The 19,417-nt window shown below is 37.5% G+C and overlaps 1 protein-coding gene across 9 annotated transcripts in view; it reads right to left on the reverse strand.

The window, feature by feature from the left end:
* Window positions 1-19,417, reverse strand: part of LOC112569841 (ral GTPase-activating protein subunit alpha-1-like) — a 58,293-nt gene that overhangs the window by 8,779 nt on the left and 30,097 nt on the right. For 5 of the 9 annotated variants that reach the window (XM_025247861.1, XM_025247865.1, XM_025247858.1 and 2 more), the window contains 13 exons: window positions 19,177-19,324; window positions 18,581-18,741; window positions 17,836-18,017; window positions 17,343-17,360; window positions 15,678-15,785; window positions 13,649-13,720; window positions 12,905-13,028; window positions 12,412-12,564; window positions 10,920-11,078; window positions 9,557-9,684; window positions 9,164-9,279; window positions 8,506-8,610; window positions 254-280 (listed from right to left, as the gene is read on the reverse strand). In XM_025247861.1, coding sequence (XP_025103646.1) covers window positions 254-280; window positions 8,506-8,610; window positions 9,164-9,279; window positions 9,557-9,684; window positions 10,920-11,078; window positions 12,412-12,564; window positions 12,905-13,028; window positions 13,649-13,720; window positions 15,678-15,785; window positions 17,343-17,360; window positions 17,836-18,017; window positions 18,581-18,741; window positions 19,177-19,324 — 1,501 coding nt within the window. The other 4 variants (XM_025247863.1, XM_025247862.1, XM_025247859.1 and 1 more) reach the window with 4 other exon arrangements.

A 19,417-nucleotide genomic window follows, 5' to 3' on the forward strand; every position in this document is an offset into this window, starting at 1 on the left:
TGGAATGTTTCTACATGAACAAGCTTATAGAGTGTGTTAATTATTGAATGACCATGATTTTTCATTCAATAAATCGTTAGTCTATGAAAGACAATGAAAGAAAATTTGGGGAAGGAACGGGAGATACATAAAAAAATATATACTATACAGCAAGAGAGATGATATATGGGACATAATATGAAGGCAATCTTTCAATCTGTTTGGGATGAAATTCTGTTACATTCTGTTACATTAGCTCGAATAAAAACCTCACCAATGTTTGGAAGACTAAATCTTGTTGCTGAAATACATTATCACAGTTGCATTAGTAACATTTTTAACCTTGTCATAATGTTGCCAAACATTTCTGACTGGTCTTTCAACTAGAACACAATCTTAAAAATAACTCATCTGCACTAGGATGAAACAACTCTTGAAACACATTACCCTGAAATATCTGTTACTGTCTGATGGAAATAATGTTCAAATTTTCTTCTGTAAGAGGATAGAAACTAACATACTCATGAGTTACACGACATCTAAACTAGAAATATGTTTGTTTAATATGAATAGTGGCTTCTGATTTCTGGGTGTGGGCTGCCTGTCTGCATGATATAGTTTAAAATCATCCAGTCAAATGATACACTGCCAATGTTCTCAGTGTGTGGAACAAAAATGAAAGTGCAGATAAGGTAAAATGGGGAAAAACATTGTGAAAATATAAAACACCCTCAATGTGACACAATAGTATTTGTATACCATCATACAATATGGTATGCTTTTTAACATGAAATCATCAGTACTGACATTCTGTATCATGTGACAATCTAATTATAATCTGTGTTCCGAAAACTGACAATGGAAGCAATAAACAATATTGGTTAATAAAAGCAATTTTAAAAAATCTTAACTGAAGATATATACATACAACAATGCTGACAACACCGTTATTACATTCTTAATATGACTGTACAGTCCTCTCTATGTGCATGGGTGAGTAGATGGGATGGGTCTTGGTTAGAAGGACAAGAGAAAGAAGGATAGTGGGAACCACAGTTGGGTTTTGAGGGATGAGGACTTTTTTCCCTTTAATGCACAAAACTTTAGTGTTGGAAACAGTTGCAAAAGGTTGTTAAGAGACTTCATGCAACACTTAACCATGGTCTCTGTGTGTGAACGAACAGACCAATCAATGCAACAACATCTAGAAGCCAATTACAACATGAAAATAATACTACTACTACTATCAGATTTAAGAAGAACAGGAACAATGAAGAACGAACATAACCAGGTGAAGTTTCATGCTTTTATTAGTTACAACGTCTCAGCTGGTGCTGTAGAAGTGTCAGACTACCTCCCAACATCTCGAGGAAAGACTGTGGACACAGGCTTCAACTACAGCGTATCAAAATCAGAGCTGTTGGGTCGTGGATGGCGTCGTAGACCGGCAGACCAAAAGATGGCGACTGGTGCAGTGTGATGATGGAGAACTATGCAAGCATAGACAGGTAGACATTTCTTTTAAAATATTAAAAAGAAATGCATTAACTTCAAATCCTCTGTAAAGCAAGGAGAATGACATGCCTGTACAATGTGTTATGTACAGAGCCCCCTTCTCTCCCAGATATCCTATCCACAGAGGGTGGGGGGGAAGATGAGTGGGGGTAGATTAGTGGAGGAAGGGAGTGAAAGAGAGACCAGCAGACTCCCTCTAATAAAAGCTGTGACATGACCAAATCAAAACCAAAATAGTGATCACATGACAGCTGGATTCTGCTGCTCTGTTGCACACAGCGGACCCTTGCTTTTACCTTGTTATACTCAAACTGCAGATATCCTTGAATAGCAAGTAATTATAGTAAAAATGTGGACTTCTCTTTTCAAGAACTCAAATGAGTTAAGTCCACTCTAATATTTTTGTTTTTTGTGTTAATTTTGTAGTTTAATATGTTGCTCTAAAGGAAGACACATGAAATCTGTAGGAAAAGTGAAAACCACTAAGTTCTCACTGAATAGGAATAAATCAAATTATCATAGAAGGCATGTCAACACTTGCACTTATGCACATACAGAGTTGAAGTGATGATCATAAATGATCTACACATTGTTAATGTTTTAAAATAACTGTTGTGGAAAAACATAAAAAACTTTTTTCATCATCAGTTTTAAAAATTTTGATTTTATTGAATTCTAAACTGTGTGCCAGGTTGCACTGAGTGCAAATAGTGTAGTTTTTGAATGGCACTTAAAAGAGATGAAAAAGAGTTAAAATAACCTCTTTCATGTCTTCTGACTAAGATGAGATGATTTACTTGTAACTGCAAAGCATGAATGCAATTGCAAAACTTAAAAAAAAGTTAATTATAGATCAAGGTCAAACCCTAGCTGTCATAATGAAAAAATCTAAATCATAACACCCAACAGATCTGCATAAATATTTATTGAATGCTTTCAACTGTCATTCATATTTTGCGTCAGAATGGACAGTGCATTTTTTAAAAAAGACTGTGTTCCTGGGCATGCAATGCTACACAATTCTTATGATGTCAAAAATAAATAAAACAAACTGTACATTTATTCTGAAGTTTATCACCATGTGATTAGACGAGTTTTGAAAAGTTCAAAATGCCAGACAATCACGAGAAATGATGCAGACAATCCACGGTCAAAATTTGTTTACTGTACAAAATGTCAAACTCAAATCTTGATGATATGGCTTGGTAAAGTGAAAACGATTTTGTAAATGCTGCATGTCACACTTTTACATTCAAGAAGACGTGACCACAAACATCGTAGAGATATACCCCACTACTGCACCAGGAGAATGAAGATGCAGCCAACATAATGTCTGTCCTTTTGTTGTGCCGCTTAACTGGTCAGTCACCAATGGCTAGTTTTTTCTAAGGACCCTCTGATACAGGGCAAAGCAGCTTTAAAAGCTAACCCATGTGTGTGTTTAGTTCACTTTGACACAGTATTTGTCAAAATCTGAGCAAATATGTTATACTTCTGTGAGACACAAGTCTTTGAATAATACACTTCTCACTAAAGAATTCAAAAGAGATCAAGACCTATTTGTACATCATATCACAAAAAGATGATCTCAAAGGTTTGTATTTGGCTGCAGCATTTGATCAGAAGTTAAAAAAAAAAATTATGAAAAAGTTATGCCCTATTAACCAGTAAATGTTTGTCTTGGTTTGTCCTTATGCCTTGATGGTTGTTAACATTCCCACAGTTAGTATTTAATTAATATAGTTGCAGCTGTTAAAAAACATTACTAAGCAAAATCATGAATTTACTTGAGGAACTAGCTTTGATTATGTCTTAGAAAACTAACGAGTGATCTATTTCAAGTGAGCCTACCAAACACTTACATGTGAGAAAAAGATATGAGCCCTACTCCACTGGATGCTATGAAGTATATGAGTATTAAATAAGGTCACATTTCTGTTAACAGCAGTAGCTGTTTCTCTCTTAAGCCCTGACAGTCAGTATTGACAATATATATAAAAATTCTGACACAAATGTGCGCAAAAGCCTTTTCTAGGCACTTCTCTCAGGTTAGTCAATGGTCTCTAGGACACCTAATGACAATTAGTTTTGCATCATCAACAATGAAAGCCTGCTTTCCTATTCACAATATCTTTCAAAAGAAATAAAGTGTAATCTAAAACAACTTACACAGTTGTTAACATTAAAATAATGATTGAAAATGCATCAGTGAAAAGTCTTCCTGCAACGCAAAAATCAAAATGGATTTTTATTAAATGAAGGGACAATCCTGTAATGCAAAATGCAAAATTTGTGGACAGACATACAAGTTCAAACTCCTTCAATGTACTTCTGCGAACAGTCAGAAATAAAAATTCCCACAAAGACTTAACATCTGACATACAGTTTGTAGAAAACTAATGAAAGACTTAATGTGCAATTTCATGAGGTGGTTGTACTACTTCATTCAACCAAATATTACATATTAAACCATTTATTGTATATTTCTACTACCAATAAAAACAATTATGCCATGGTCACCTATAGTCAGGTTAAAGCCCATATTAGTGACATCATTGTCATCATTGATTGTGAAGGGGAAGTGGGGATTAGACATGGGGAGTTCCAGGCTGTAATTTTTCAGACTTACGGTGTAGATGTGGGATGATCCACAACACACCTGTCACTTTGCAAGATAAAGTGAAGGATAGGGGAGTGGGGAAGGAGAGTGAAGATATTTAACACACACCTCTTCCAAGTTCAGTCAGCTTCTTCAGGTAGGGGTGAGGAGGAAATGGAGGGTAGATTACTCGTAGTTTTAGGATATTAGACACTAGACACACATGGATAAGTTTAAAAAGTTTACTCAGAGTAATGGCTTTAACTAGAAATCTAAATTTTAATCCTACTGGGATATGTGCTTGTGTTCTTTGCTAGCCACTTTGCATAAATCTTGATTTGTCTTGTTTCAGTCTCTTAAACACTTTCGTAAAGTCTATGCAACTTACATGTGTGAACAGGTGGAAGTTACAAAAAAATGTAAAAAGAGTCGCTCTTTCTGTTAATAAACAGCCATACCATGTCTACTTACATTCAAGTGCAATATACTGGGAGTGGACACACACATTCATTCCTCCTTCTTTAACAATCTTAACAAAGATTAATCAGTTGTTTCATGTATGCTCATCCCAGCATGCAAACTAATTGCAGGCTATCTGTGTCATCAAAATAATTTTAAGTCCATTATTCAATACACACCCATACAAGAACATTAATATTTACATGAAGCTGCAACCTATACATTTGTGAGAGGATATAACAGCAAATTAGACAAGTTGTCACACTTTACCATAATGCAAAATACAGTCAATTCTGAGAGACAGCAAGAATCAGAAGAAAAGAATTAAGGAAGAATAAAAGCCACTGAGTCTACATATGAATGGATGGAATGATTTTTTTGTTGTTGCATATAATGCAGAGTAATGAAAATGTCTAATCTACACAAAAACCCTATTTCTGGAATTAGTCCCAGGTGACATTTCACTGGATGCACAAAGGAACATTATAACAAATTTCTTGTTAACTTTATGATGAGCTGAAGAAGTGTCAGTGACTTACAAATGGGAGGAAAAAATAAAATGGTTTAAAATTTTGCCAAAGAATAAATAGTATTGTTAAACTTGGAAAGATTTAATCCCTGCCGAATACATGAATGTCATGTAAGGGCTTAGTGAATGGCTCAAAGTAAAACAAAACAAACAAAAAAAATCACAAAGTTCTTAAAGGCCAAGCTTCTATCTTAGAAGAGGACAGAATGGTTTGACTCAGGAGAGGGAGGTGAGGAGCACAAGGGGTACTGACTGACAAGGACCATCACCTTCCTTCTCTGTGTTGAGCTGTTCTTTCCTGCTACAGGGTAAAGTTTTAGTTATTACATAAAAATGTGTAACGAGGGTTTTATAGGCTTTAATTAGCTTTGGGACACCAAACCATTTACCACAAAGCTAGAATTATTAATCTTCTTCTTGTGCCTATTCGCCCCCAGTGGAGCATAGGGCCGCAATCACACCCCGCCATCAGACCCGGTTCTGGGTGTCCCTTTCCAGTTGTGACAGAACTATTCATGATGGATGCTATTACATTGAATTAATGCACTTGTACATAAATTCTCTCTATGTAATGTTTTCCTGACAGTCTCTCATTATGTGTCCATGAATCCTTCTGAGAGAGAAAAGAGGACTTTTTTTTTGCAACAAAGAAATTAAATGATGTTGAATTGTTTAACATATACCCAAGTCTCAGCCAGAGGCGGTCTAGATCCGATATTTTGTCTTCTTAGGAAGGGGTTGGGTATAATTATTATCAGTTTTACCACTCAGTAAATAATGTATATCCTACTTTTATCCTGTGAGAACACACAATCCACTGCCCTCTTGTCTCATCCAACAAACACTTATTTGTGATTACACTGTACAGTCGTTAATTTCAATGATACACTGACTAGCCTTTGATTTAAGCATGTATGTTTGTGCACATCTGCCATACAAAACAAACCAACCAAAAAAAACCCCATGATAGCACACTACCTCTCTTAAATAAAATGCCCACCAGCACAATTAAAATGAAATCAGTTAAGATTACAAATGCTATAAAGGAACTGCCCCATGTTGTTCCCATTTTAATAACTTATTATCTAATAGTATTTAAATAAAACAACACAAAACATATTAACAACTTAAGCCATCTCATTTATCAATTAACACAAAATAATGTATCATCAAAAAGCAGAAGACTTCTTCTTTGTGTTGTCAGTCAAAGTAAACATACAGTTGAGCGGTTATTCTATGCACACACCATATATGCTGTACAGATGTAGGTCATGTCTGCATGCAAATGCATGCGTGGTATTCACAACAGGCTTTTTTTTTTTTAACAACACATTTTTTTTATACAATTAAGTTACCCTCAGTTAATGATATGCAAAACTCCGTCACATATCAAGACAACACAGTGATAATTACATGTCAGAATTTATAGTGGAATAAAAATAACAGAGACTTGCATACCTGCCACATGCAATAAAAACCCTGCACAATATGCAGTGACTGTAATTAGTGGGCTTCTGTCACCAATAACTCATGAAAGGAACTTCTCAAAATTAATGCAAAGCTGCTGATGAATTTATTAAAAACTATGTGCATTATTTATAGGCTTTTCAACTTTTTGAAGATATATGAGGAGCATAGGGCCGCAAAACATATATGTACATATTTTTAAATATTTTGAAGGCTTTGAAAAATTAAAACAAGAATTGTTGCTTTCCGATCAATTTGTGCTGAGGTACATACTGTTATTGCACCCCCACCCTACAAAAAAACAAAAAAAAACAAATAAAAATGATGATGGAGCAAACCAGCTATATTGCTGTCTCTTAGCCATTGTTGGTTGGGGGTGTGGGACTTGGTGAACCCTGACAGTGTAGGTGTACAGGTCAGAAAATTGAATGTTAAACAGCAGTAAGCTTTTATATCTCTCAAGTCAACTGCACTGCACAGTGCAAATGGTAATGCGACAGAATCATTGTTCAAGTGTTTGTAACCTGGACAATATTTCCTCTGTGCTTTCTATTTTGTTTGGAAGGACTTGGAAGGGGGTAATCTTTAAAGTGACTCGATCAGTGTGATTCAGCATTGAACTGAGCTGTCACTACTGCTTCCTTGAATGAGCATTACTTTCTATAATCCTTTCTGAGGTCAGGGAAACAGTTTCCCTATTCCCCACTTGGGTCAAGGAAACTGGTTTGCTTCTTACTGCACATACCTTTGGAAATATTTTATCAGCTCAACATTGTGTAAGCCCACCCCTTGTTATAATAAATACTAATTGTGTACTTAAAACATTAAATATGTTGTGCCTCTATATGTATCTCTTATTCTTTAAATAATTAATCAATGCAGTAATCAAGTAACAGGACCATTCCATAAAAACATGTTTATGCACAATTTTGTTAACCTACTCATGGTTACAAAGGAATGTAAATCTTAAGCTACGATCAACAGTATATCGTGAAAGACATCAGAAAGCAAAGCAGATTATACATAAAATACAGATAAAAGCCAGTTGTGCATACTAAATATAGCAGTGAAGCTAAGCCTCCCTTTTGATGTCCTGTTGGATGCTAAATTTCTAGATTTATGTGAATTCACTCTGTCTGATATTTATAACTCAATGCTTATATCTGTTTGTATTCTCTTTTTTCTATTCTCACTTTAAAAAAAATTCAACAGGTGTGGGAAGGCTACATCCACACAACATCCCTTGATCTGGAAAAAGTGAAACTGATAATAAATGAGCACTTAAATTGCAAGTTTGACTCAGCTAGAGAGGGAGAGACATTGTGTTCAAACAGGAAAAGTTCGCAATTTTGTACAGCATGTGAACTGAAGGCTCAATAAGTACACAACATTTCGGCACAATCTCCACGTCAGTTTAAATTTATCTTCTGGTGATAAATGTAAAAGCATAAGGTGCTACATAAGCGAGAGTATCTCCTAGTTCGTGTTGTTTAGTCTGTCAAAAGCAGAATAAGGAAAAATAGCCCTTTTACACCAAAATCACTAAGAAACACTGAGCCAGTCTCCTGAATGCCTTTCATTAGTTGTTATAATCTGAATCAAAATAGCTTTTAAAAAAAGGTTATTGAAGCATATAAATGGCAAAGCATATGTAGCAGATGTTTGTGCTTTGTGCAGTCTTCACAACGCAAATGTTCATGTGCAAACATCTTGCAGACTATACAGAATACTACAGCCACACCTCTCCAGCACTTTGCTAACTTTGTCGAAAAAGGTCAAAGTAGAAGAAACGATGAAAAGCGAGCACATCTAGCTCTTTGCCCCATCACCAAGCGTTCAAAGAAATGTGTCTCAGATTTGTGTCTTGGCCTAGAGAGTCTAAAAATAGGTAGCCTTGGTTATAAAAATATGAGGTTGTCAAGCCCCTTCTGCCAGAGAGCGGACTGGGCACGCCTACCTCGCTGGCGGGATGTGTTGGGTGAGAGCTGCATGGGAGCTTCTGACTGCAGCACTTCGGACAGACTGGAGCTGCTAGGTTCTGATGGAAGGATACCATCCACAACTGAAGACATAATCACTTTCAACTGTTACTTCCAAATTATTTTTAATAAACACGTGCATACAAGAGAGAGGCACACACACAAAATACAAGCAACTGCATAAGAACTCGCAAACACACAGGTGCACATGCACACACAACTTTCTCTCACCCTCAGTCATATCAAATTGCAAAGTGAGCAAGAACAGCCCCACCGACCTCAAGAAAAACCTTAGTTTAAAAATTTTACTCTAAGAATCAGTTTGGATGGTGAATATTTGGACAGAGGAAGCTCTATTGGTATAGTTCTCATGGGAACTCTTTTTTTTCTTCTCTTTTTCTGACAAATTTACAAATCGACCAGATGCAAAGGTGAACAAGCTTACTCAACTAGTAGTAATTGCAATTTTTCAGATCAAGTTTCAGGATGCCATTTGCTTTAAAGAGTGAGCAAGTGGTGACATTAGATGGAAAAACTATTTCAAGGAAAAAGTAAAGGACTCATTCACTGAAGTATGAAATTTGCCAGCATGATTACAACTAGCAAGGTTTGGTCACATTCTCTTCCAGTTCTTACTTGCAGCATTGCTTGGCAAAACGGGGGCAAAGACGTTGGCTGCAAACTCTTCAAATGTAGTGTTTTCAGTGTGCTGCTGAATGATTGCTTCCAGACACTTGGCACGCTCCTCATAGCTTCCAAAGTTAAAGTTAAACCACCAAAGATTAAAATAGCTGCTGAAACTCTTTCATCATAATAATGTATTATATCACTAGAATTTCTTTCAAGTGTGAAAGTTTAAGACTTGGGAAGAAAGATTTGTCTTATCCAACTCGACATGGACACACACATATACATGGATTACTATATTAAAAGGTATCTATGAAACAGAATGTCAGTTTGAAAAAAAAAACCCAGAACAGTTATGATGCATGTATTGCACATAATGGGACTCATGAATGTCAAGGATACAAGGCATGGAAAAAAGGCATGAGAGAGCGCTTGACCCTGCTGGCGTTGATGGCAGTAGCACGTACAAGACCAGGAAGAACCATGAAGTCCACTATAGCACCATCAAACAGTGGTCCAAAGAATGGAATCTGAAAGTTTAAAGAAAGGATCTTGTGTTATATTTCAGCAATTTACTGAGATAAAGCCACCTAACAGCATTACACAAAGTAATTTGTGTTTCGATTGGGGAAAGGGAAACAACCTGTATAAAAGCATGTTCTCCATGCAAAAGAAAAAAAAAAAAAAAAAAAAAAAAAAAAAAACCAAGAAAAAAAGAAGAAAAGGCACACTCCACTTCCCACTTCACGACAAATATCAGTTGGGCCCACAACTCTACGGCTGCTTATTGTCACAAGCCTATGCAATGGTGTTGCCCTCATATTTTATATAAGCTGCAATTGGATAACTTAGGTTTTGAGGCTCACAGACACCGGCAATTTACCTTAGGTAAAACTGCTTTAACCTGGGTATGGAACCAGCTGGTTAAGTTACTTAGTCAAACTAACTTCTGATTTATGAGCGCATCTTGAGGAACTGTTACCTAACCAACTGGCACACCAAGAGTGTCCTTGCACATGCTTACTTTATTATTATTAAGCTACTTGATTAGACTATGAATTCCATGAAAATGGTATTTACCAAACTGTTTAGTAGAATTATATCATCTCGGTTTATTTGTTAGGTCTAGAAAATGTAATGTTCGCTGCTCTTCACCATATTTAACTGCCTACAAGAAAACTTGAAAGGGCTGAGGATAATGCCATTCATACTGTTGAAGCAGACCCTCCTTTGCAAGCTTCACAGGCTGCCAGCATAAAATAAGCCTGGCTCTTCCTCTATGAATAGGCAGTTGCAGACCAACTGGCGGTGTTCCTACCAGGACAGGGTGGGGGTAGCAGGTGGCACTGCTGCCCACAGTAGGAAATATCCCATGTGTCCAATGGCAGGTCCACCATGCAATAAAAAGCTGAATTATAAGCTTATGGGTGGGATCCCAGCAAGCAATCCTCATGCTCACAATGCAGGATGTACAAACTATGAGCTAAAGGAGGTAACCCTGAAAAAAAAAACCTGCAACCACAGCTGTCATCAATGCCCCTTGAAACCAAGCTGCACTGACCTTTGAGTGCTTTGCAGATGGCAACCAGTTTCACCTCGAAAGCTGGCACCCAAGTGTGATAAAAAAATAGGTGAATGAGAACAACAGCAGCGGATGTGAGCATGTGTTGAAAAAAAAAAGAAAGGGGGGGGCAATGAAACATAAGAGTCAAGAGAAAATAACGATGAGTAGGTGAGTGGGAACAAAGAAAATAATTTGAGTAACCTCTGGCTTCCTGTTGATCTGAATGCGGAACAGTCCATTAGACAACGGGTAGATTGCAATAATGACATCGCCAAACTCTGTAGGGATGATGCCACGCCTGTAGTCCCGTGAATGTTCTGACCAGACGATATGAACTTCATCGTTGCCTAGATGTCGCATCTGCATAAAAGCAAACCTGCTCAATGACTACTCAAACAAGTGCACACCTTATCCCACCAGTGAGATTCTTAACTATTTTAACATAAATCATGAGCACAGAATCTAGAAAGTGTCAAGACAGTTTTGTAAAGTTTTTCTGTTTCTTGAACTATACAGCTGTATGTACAAACACATTTTGATTCAAAATTTATTGTTACAATACAATACAACTTTATTAATCCGCAAGGGCAATTACAGGTATGATGCAACGCCAGCACACTAGAGGGAAGATTGTTAACTGTGATGGGCTCTGTGACCGTCTCAAAACTACAGCTGATGCAAAAATACATGCAAATCCCCACCCCCCCAAAAAGCTAGCAGAGCTCTTGATTGTTGCTGACCCCTTGTAGACTCAATCTTTGCCCAGCACAGTTTGTGCTGATGCATTCCACCTGATGCATTCCATCTGTTGCCTTTCTTCTGGAGTCAGCTATAGAAATATCCAGGTCAGTACTTCCCAATTGAAAAAATGTTTCTTTGCCTGAGTAACTAGAGTTAGGACTAAAAGTTGAATTTGTCATTTCATAGTCTGTTAGGGACATGTATAGTGAAAGTGCGAAAAAGCATCCATGCAGGAACATCTGCATGTTCACGTATTATGGTAACTATGGTGAATCAGAAATGTAGGGGTAGTGTGTAGTCTATTAATGTGATTGTGAATCTATGGTGAATCTAAAACGTGAAGGTAGTGTGTAGTCTATGTGAAAGAGAGAGTGTATAAATGGAAGGAGTCCTTTTTCTGGGTGTAGATGATAGTGGCATCTGCTTGTGTGGGAGTTTGATTGGTATCTGTTGAATATGCAGCAGCCATCATCAAGGCATATTCCTGGAGAAATGTCATTTAGAAAATAACTGAATTCTCCTCCTTTTGAAACCGAGCAAGCAGGTGGCTGCTTAGCTTGCAGGGTGCTGAACGGAGATACTAAACAGCCCTCAGACAGCCACAAGGTGGCAGTAAAGCCAATATACTAGTTGTTTTTTAGATGGTTACAATGATGTTCAACATGCTCCTTAGCTATCAGCTTTTCAAGAAATGTGCTGTGCCAGCCGCCTCTGTGTCTTGTGTTCAGTTTTGTCCTAGTTCTCACAAGTCACTACTTGTGCTTTTGCAAATGAAGAGACTTTTATTGCACTTTGCTGATTTTACAAAACCTCTTCTGTCACCCACTGTCTAAAGTGGGAGAAAGCAAATGATGCCGCCTAGCTGACTTTTCTTTTTGTTTAACTGGCTCTTCTTGCTCGGTGCTGCTACTGTCATGCCAAATCATCTTGTAAGATCAAAGAAAAAATCTACCTTTATGTGCCAGTCATTGCCAGTGCATGGGATACGTGTAGATACGTGGAACACAACTTCACAAGTTGAGTTAGCATAGTAGGGGGCTGTATCTCCAGTTGTCTTGTTTTGCTGCAGTCCACCCAAGAAGCCCTGGTGGCTCTCCAGGTCAACCTATCCGGACCAAGAGAAAAATTTTCAATGAAGCTAGTCTCTGAATTTGACTCAAAAGTTTATGCATTATTTCTATTCAAGTAATGACTAAAAGCAACTGCAAGGTTTTATCAATCTGTATTTTCTGAAGAATGCTTTAACATATGAGGACTGTGAGTAAAGATATGTAGTGATGTCAGTGATCCAGAGTCTTTGTACTCAGTTTTGATTGGGAAGAAAATCTATGCCTCGCACATTACCAAAACTAAAAATCGAAAAAGAGACTGACATTAGCAACTCACCATCCACAGTATATAAAGAAAAAAACAATGCACAGAATAGGACAAAAACAATGACCAACCTCCCAGCCTAGTCCAGCCACAAAGTCTTCAAAAGCACGACTGGCCCCACAATTGGACAGAATAGAATTTTTGTCTTCCTGTCCTTCTGCAACGAATATTACTGCTATCTTGTGTGTCTCTCGGCTAGGGGAAGAAGAAAAAATCCTAGCTTCAATAATGGCAGCAATGGTGACAAATGACATTAAACATGACATTATGATGAAAATGCATGAAAATATTTTTTTCCTCATCACTACTTTTACTGCAATTTCGAACTTTATATTTTTAATGAAGGCCAGAGGGAAGTGAGGTGAAGAATTTTTGGCTTTGCTTTAAAATTATAATTCCAAAAATGATTTTATTGAAATTTATTTTACTTTTTACTCGGTTGTTGGGGGAATGAAGTATTATAAAATGTAACTCACATCATGGCCAGGTTTTTTTTTTTTTTTAAATGAGGGCAGTGCCCACCTGTTCTTCTTTCCTGTCATCCCTTATACAAGCATTTTTTTTTAAAGGCCTTGTACCCACTCAATAGCTGGTTTGTGGGTACTGAACCATGTGTACAGTAGTGTGAAATGCTTGCTTCAAGAAAGTGTCTTGCTTTATTTATTTGAATTTGAGACATGCACACAGTTGTTAACAATAATCATGCTTGTACACTATTGATGTCTTCTTCATTGCATAGTGTTTTTGTACATTCTTGATGCTTCATAACATACAGATGCATGCTTCCACACAATATGTGCTAAAATTTTAGATACCATCTCTGTGCATCCAGGTTTTTCAGTTCCCGAAGGAGCTTATCACTCTTTTTCAGCAAGTCAAAATGGCATCTGTAACAAGAATACATTAAATTGTATCTTGTAACACTCTCTCATTTTTCACTCAGCCTCCCCTCACAAACATGCTACTTCAAACTAAAGTTATAATGAAGAACAATCTTCCCAATAAGTGGGCTGTTTTCAGAACAGCTGTTAGCTCAGTAAACACAAAAAATAGTTTGAAGAGCTCTCTCTGGGTCTCTAGCAAACAACCTTTAGCAGCTATGGTAGAAATGCTTGACCAATCCAAATACAGTTCCTTTCCTGCTTGATGGTTTGTGTGAATTCTTCATCACAAAAGTTCAGTGCATCTGTGACAATCTCAAAACTTGTTTGTGCCTCTCTCCATCATTTACCCAGTATGATGGTCCTGAACTTTCAGCCTAGTGTCCAAAAGAGATTCCTGACCTTACAAAAACACTTGCCAAATTTGGCTTCATCAACTCACTTCCAGCACCAAAGTTCAGTTGTACCTGTGATCACTAGAATTGTAAATCACATGCTTTGCACTGGCATGGTAATAATAATCATGCATTTCTCAACACTGGAGACTAGCTCAATGTGCTTTGCAGGAGACTAGCTCAATGTGCTTTGCAAGAGACAAGGGGCAACAGGTAATGATGCTATATGACAAAGAATGGCATCACAATCAGACAAACAAGTATGCATTACTAGGAGCATGAGGGAATAGAGATAAAAGTCAGGTGGAGAATTACAAATACTGGAGCCAGAGAAAAAGAATGAGTGACAGCCAAACCTCTCCAGTCTGATATGTGGGAGCCAGCTAACCTGCCAGGCTGGAAGGGAAACACAAGCTTAGAGACTGGGACAAGGTCACAAAGAACAACATGATAGCAAAGTATGGCAATTCTGAATTCGATGCAACCCCAGTCTGGCAGCCAATGCAGATTGCACAGAAGTGGTGTGATATAATCAGCCTTTTGCTAATTGAATACAGAGCAATAAGCATTGTTCTGAGCTCTCTGGAGCTTGTCAAGCAGGAAGTCAGAGAGCTCAATGAACAAAGTTACAATAGTCCAGCTTGAACAATACAAATGTTAACATAAAAGAGAGATAGAGATCGAAAGGAGATGCTAATGTGGCAATAACAGAAAAATGGAATCAAAGACTGAGTTAATATGATTTTCAAAAGACAATGATGTGTCAAAAATTACTTTAATGTTCGTGACAGATTGTGAAAGTGTAATGGTGGATCTAGAGAGAGTTATGTGGAAAGAAATAGATCTGTTCAGAGGCCATGGGAATGACTTAAGTTCTTCCCTTGTTAAGCTGTTATTTGTCAATATCCCATGTTAGAATCAAGAGTTTGCCAGGTGGTGAACAGTCTGTGGCCAGAAGTCAGGAGCTGATTAAGACTGGCCCCTTACCTTATCTACAGGCATTTTGATGGTACTCTTCCTCCCTACCTCTTTGTCATTTTGAAAACATACTAATCCGTCTTGTCCCCAGTCACCTAAAGAAAGCTTCTGACCATCCTCAGAAACCTAAATTGGCTGGTTAGCATTCATCTGCTTTTGCCACACTGGAACCTGCTGCTAAGTTAAACAATGCTGCATCCTTGAAGTCATTATAAAACTTTAGTGCTCCACCTTTGAGATACCTTTCTGCTGTACATAGACGCTGAATTGTTGTGGAATACTGTGTGTATATCACTTTTGTCTGTCTCCTGTGTGTATTCTGTTGACAGTCTCTATTCTGTGTGTATTTGTGTGCTAATATGCTTTGGTCTGTGTCTGTATTGGCATTTATATTTGTACTTGTATCTGAAAAGCAGTGACAGAAACACTACATATAGATGCTTCATCATAACCATCAAGTAGCACCAACATCTGCTGTGATAATGAAAAAAACTCATTACGTATTTTACTCTTCTATATATTCTTTTAAACAAACTTGATTATCCTAGAAAGATGAATCTAAATTATGGGTAGCTAGGAGACAGACATACCGCTTCTCCCATGAAAGAAGCCCCACTTGGTCAAGAAGCATACGACACATTTGGAATGGAGACACCGGGTCTTCAATCTCTGTAGGCATCTGGGGCTTGGCCAGCATGCTGTAAGGATAGCACATGTAATCATATACCCATGTGGACACATAACCCTAAATGCATGAGCTCATACATTTATACATATATGCATGCAGAACTACATGCATACATACATCATATAGAAAGCTTGCTTATAAAACAGCAACACATCAGAAAATCCAGGAAAAAAACTCCAAAATCACCTTTAAAAAAAGAATAAAGGTAGAATTAATTAACTATTTATTGAGCTGTACATTGTATCTTTCATGTGGCAATTTGTCAGCAAGAGGGGTCTTTGAATTTTCACACACACACACACACTTTTTTAAAATCTTTTATAAGTGGTGAGAGGGAAAAAGCTGCATTACAGCAGTTAACACATTATCTTTCATTGACATTTTTAAGATTATCAAGCAGAGACATAGCTTGCAGAGAATAAAACTGCACAGAACAAGTTTATAATAACTAACAGATGCAGATATAGCGATTGATATAATTCATCTTCACTGATTTTAGAGAAACAATAATGGAAAAAATTTCTACCTGAAGATTTAAAACCTCAAAGTTAAGCAAATGATTTCATCCGACAAAAAGAAAAACTCGAGAAAATTGTATCAAACAAAGAATTTCTGACTTGCTTTTTATTTTCTTACTTGCTGTATCCCTAACAGCACATGCATGCACACAAAGGTCTACCCACCCTTGTCTGGCCCCTAACCCTAAATACACACAAAATTGACTTTTTTAATATTATCCATTCTTTTTTACATGCCTGTTGCAGCCCTTCCTAGCTATGCAAAAGGTTGTATAATGCAGGCAGTAAGCCAGGCTTTAAGCACAATGAAAAGTGTAAATTACAAAAAAAGAAGAAAAAAATCAAAATCCCACAGAACACCTTGTAAGCTTTAGAAATGACTCATTATGGCCTAAAATGTGTGAATAGTGGGCTTTATGGGTGACTAATGCTTTCACAGATATTAAAATTAGAAATCAGACTTTACCAAACAGGTAAAAACGTTATTTCATAGGTCTTTAATATTTAAATAGCCTTTACTATGGCAGATGTACTAAAAATAATTGGCAGCAAACAGCACAGAAAATTCTATAATGAGATACTTTTAGGTAGTTGCTGTCCTTTGACAACAAAATAAGACACACAAAAATATGCTACATGCGATGGCAATAGTGAACTTCTCTGATTTTTTAAATAAAACAAGATACAGACACAGAAGAAACAAGACCTACTCAAGCGAAGAGACTAACTACTGAACTGTCACACATGAAGGCAACCCCGCTGAAAGAAAAATGCGATGATTTAAAAATTTACAATTTTCTGTCTTGGCTATATATTCTCAATAAATGTGTATTTAAATGCAACTGAGCCCATGCACACTCATGTGTGCATACACAGAAACGCTTACCTTGAAACTGCATGTTAAATCTCCTAAATATTATAACTTTCTCAACTATCGTTAAAAAAAGCACTAGTGAGATGAACCACACAGTAACAGCTGCTTCTGAAAGGCAAACCACAAGACAGATGTGGAAAAGAAAATGAACATGGAAGGGTCATGTGGAACTTACTTCTGGGATTCCACTTGGCTGGGTGCATATGATGAGAGTAAGACACAAATTACAGCATGCACTGCCTCAGTCTCTTGTCTCTGTCGCAGACTACCATTGGCTATATATATTTTTTTTTCATACCCTCACTTCAACTAAGTTTCTTTCTTGTCGTCTTATGAAGTGAGTCTTTAAGCAGTGAACAAATAATCTAGCAAATGTATAAAATGTTATTTACAACCCCCTATTCACACCATCCTTATTCCTAAGCAATTCACACCCTGCTGAAACCTGCCGTTCTTGACATGCTTTTGCAACCATTATGCAAGACAAACATGCTCAGGGTAGTTTTCCTGCAATATTTCAGACCTTGAAAAAAGAACTGTAATGTGCAGACTTTAAAGTCTAGAATTAGCAGAAACATCACCGCTTGTGTCATTTGAGGGAGCTCAATATTCCCTCATCATTCACCTTGACATCATTCTACGTTCCCTAGTATGAGAAAACTTCTTACCTGTGGTCGCACTTGTGCTTGCTGTAGTAAGCCGTCTCTGCCTCCCTCTGGTGCTGCACCATTTCTGTCAGGCCTGACTCAGCAGGTGCACTTAGGACCTCTGGTAGAGGTGCTGGTATGTTAAGAGGTCTGCCAGTCTGCAGCAGGCATTCAGGACTTGTCTCCCCAACAAAGCGCAAAACCTGTATAGGATGAGTACCAAGCAATTCTCTGACTTTCACCTCAGCAGGGCCACCACTCCCCAGCCTTCCTCCCTTCACCAAAGGTTTTATCTCCATATTTTTCTCAGTCATCTGGATGCAATGCAATTAAAACTTGGAAGGTAATTTTACACTATTTTGCCACACATTTGATGACACATTTGCACCAATCACCCACATATCTGTTCAGGCACAGATTTGCAAGGCTACATCACAGCAAGGCAGCCAGCCTTGTAAACAGATACCACAAGCAGAGAAAGAATTGTGCATCTGAGAGGAGAACTGAACCCAGGACAGCCAACCTTCACTGTATTGGTGACAGGCATTAATGGTTGCACAACTGGACTGCCCCACAGATTTGCAGGAGGCAGGAGATAATTAAAATACATCTAAAATATAACAGGAAAAAACACGAAGCCAAAAATTTTTAAACAGTTTTAAAACAGTGTCAACTGAGTATTTTCAATAACAGTTACTGCCTGCAAGTACTTAGATCTCCATGCAATAAAGAAATAAGGAAAAAAGTGTCAGATCACTAAACTTACATCATTTAAGTTGTCATCCAGCTCAGAAGAAGATTCAAAAATGGGAAGTTCTGAAGCTTTTCGCCGAGGTGATAGTTCCTGTTGTGGTACATCTAAATCCTCCTGGATGACAAGAGGCTCAAGCTCATGGCCAGTAGCCATTCCTAGAAGTATCTGGGCATCTGCAAGTTACAATGCAACATTGTTGGCTTATGATTGTCATTATGTTGTCCTAACTTCAATCATAATCACTAATTACCATCATGTCTACTTAATTACATCATATCTACTCTCTGCATCTCAAGCTACTTTAGTATATGAGGTGTTCAGTGCTTTTAATAGATGAAGACTTGATTCTTGCCCAATTGTTTGTTGATGTAATAGAAATAAATCTACCCTATAAAACAGCTATGAGGAATTTTCTAAAGAACATATATTGCTCCTTTTCACAAGTGAATTTAAAAAAGAAAAATAAAGGCAGTCTCCTTACTCTAAAGTAATTTACCTAGGATTAGAATTACATGTGATATATGCATTCAGAACTTCAACTAGTGAAGGTAGGTAATTTAAAATGCAAATTACAAGGCATCCTATATTTAATGTTGAACACCGCTTACTTTGCCTTGAAGATTCTTTGGTACACCATGGTGGGCTGTACAGGACAGAATTTTCCCAGCAGTACTTTCCACTTAGATCACGCACAATTATCCTGCACACTGTGCGAGCTGTTGTCAGTCCTGCTGTCACTCCTCCGCCAGGAGCATCCTGCAGTCACAGCCAAAAACAGCTTCACACATTTCAAATTTTGTAGGAGAAAACTTTCAAAACTTTTGCATAAGCATGGTCTTGTCCAATGAA

The sequence above is a fragment of the Pomacea canaliculata genome, linkage group LG8 (assembly GCF_003073045.1).
Source record: "Pomacea canaliculata isolate SZHN2017 linkage group LG8, ASM307304v1, whole genome shotgun sequence".
Lineage (NCBI taxonomy): Eukaryota > Metazoa > Mollusca > Gastropoda > Architaenioglossa > Ampullariidae > Pomacea > Pomacea canaliculata.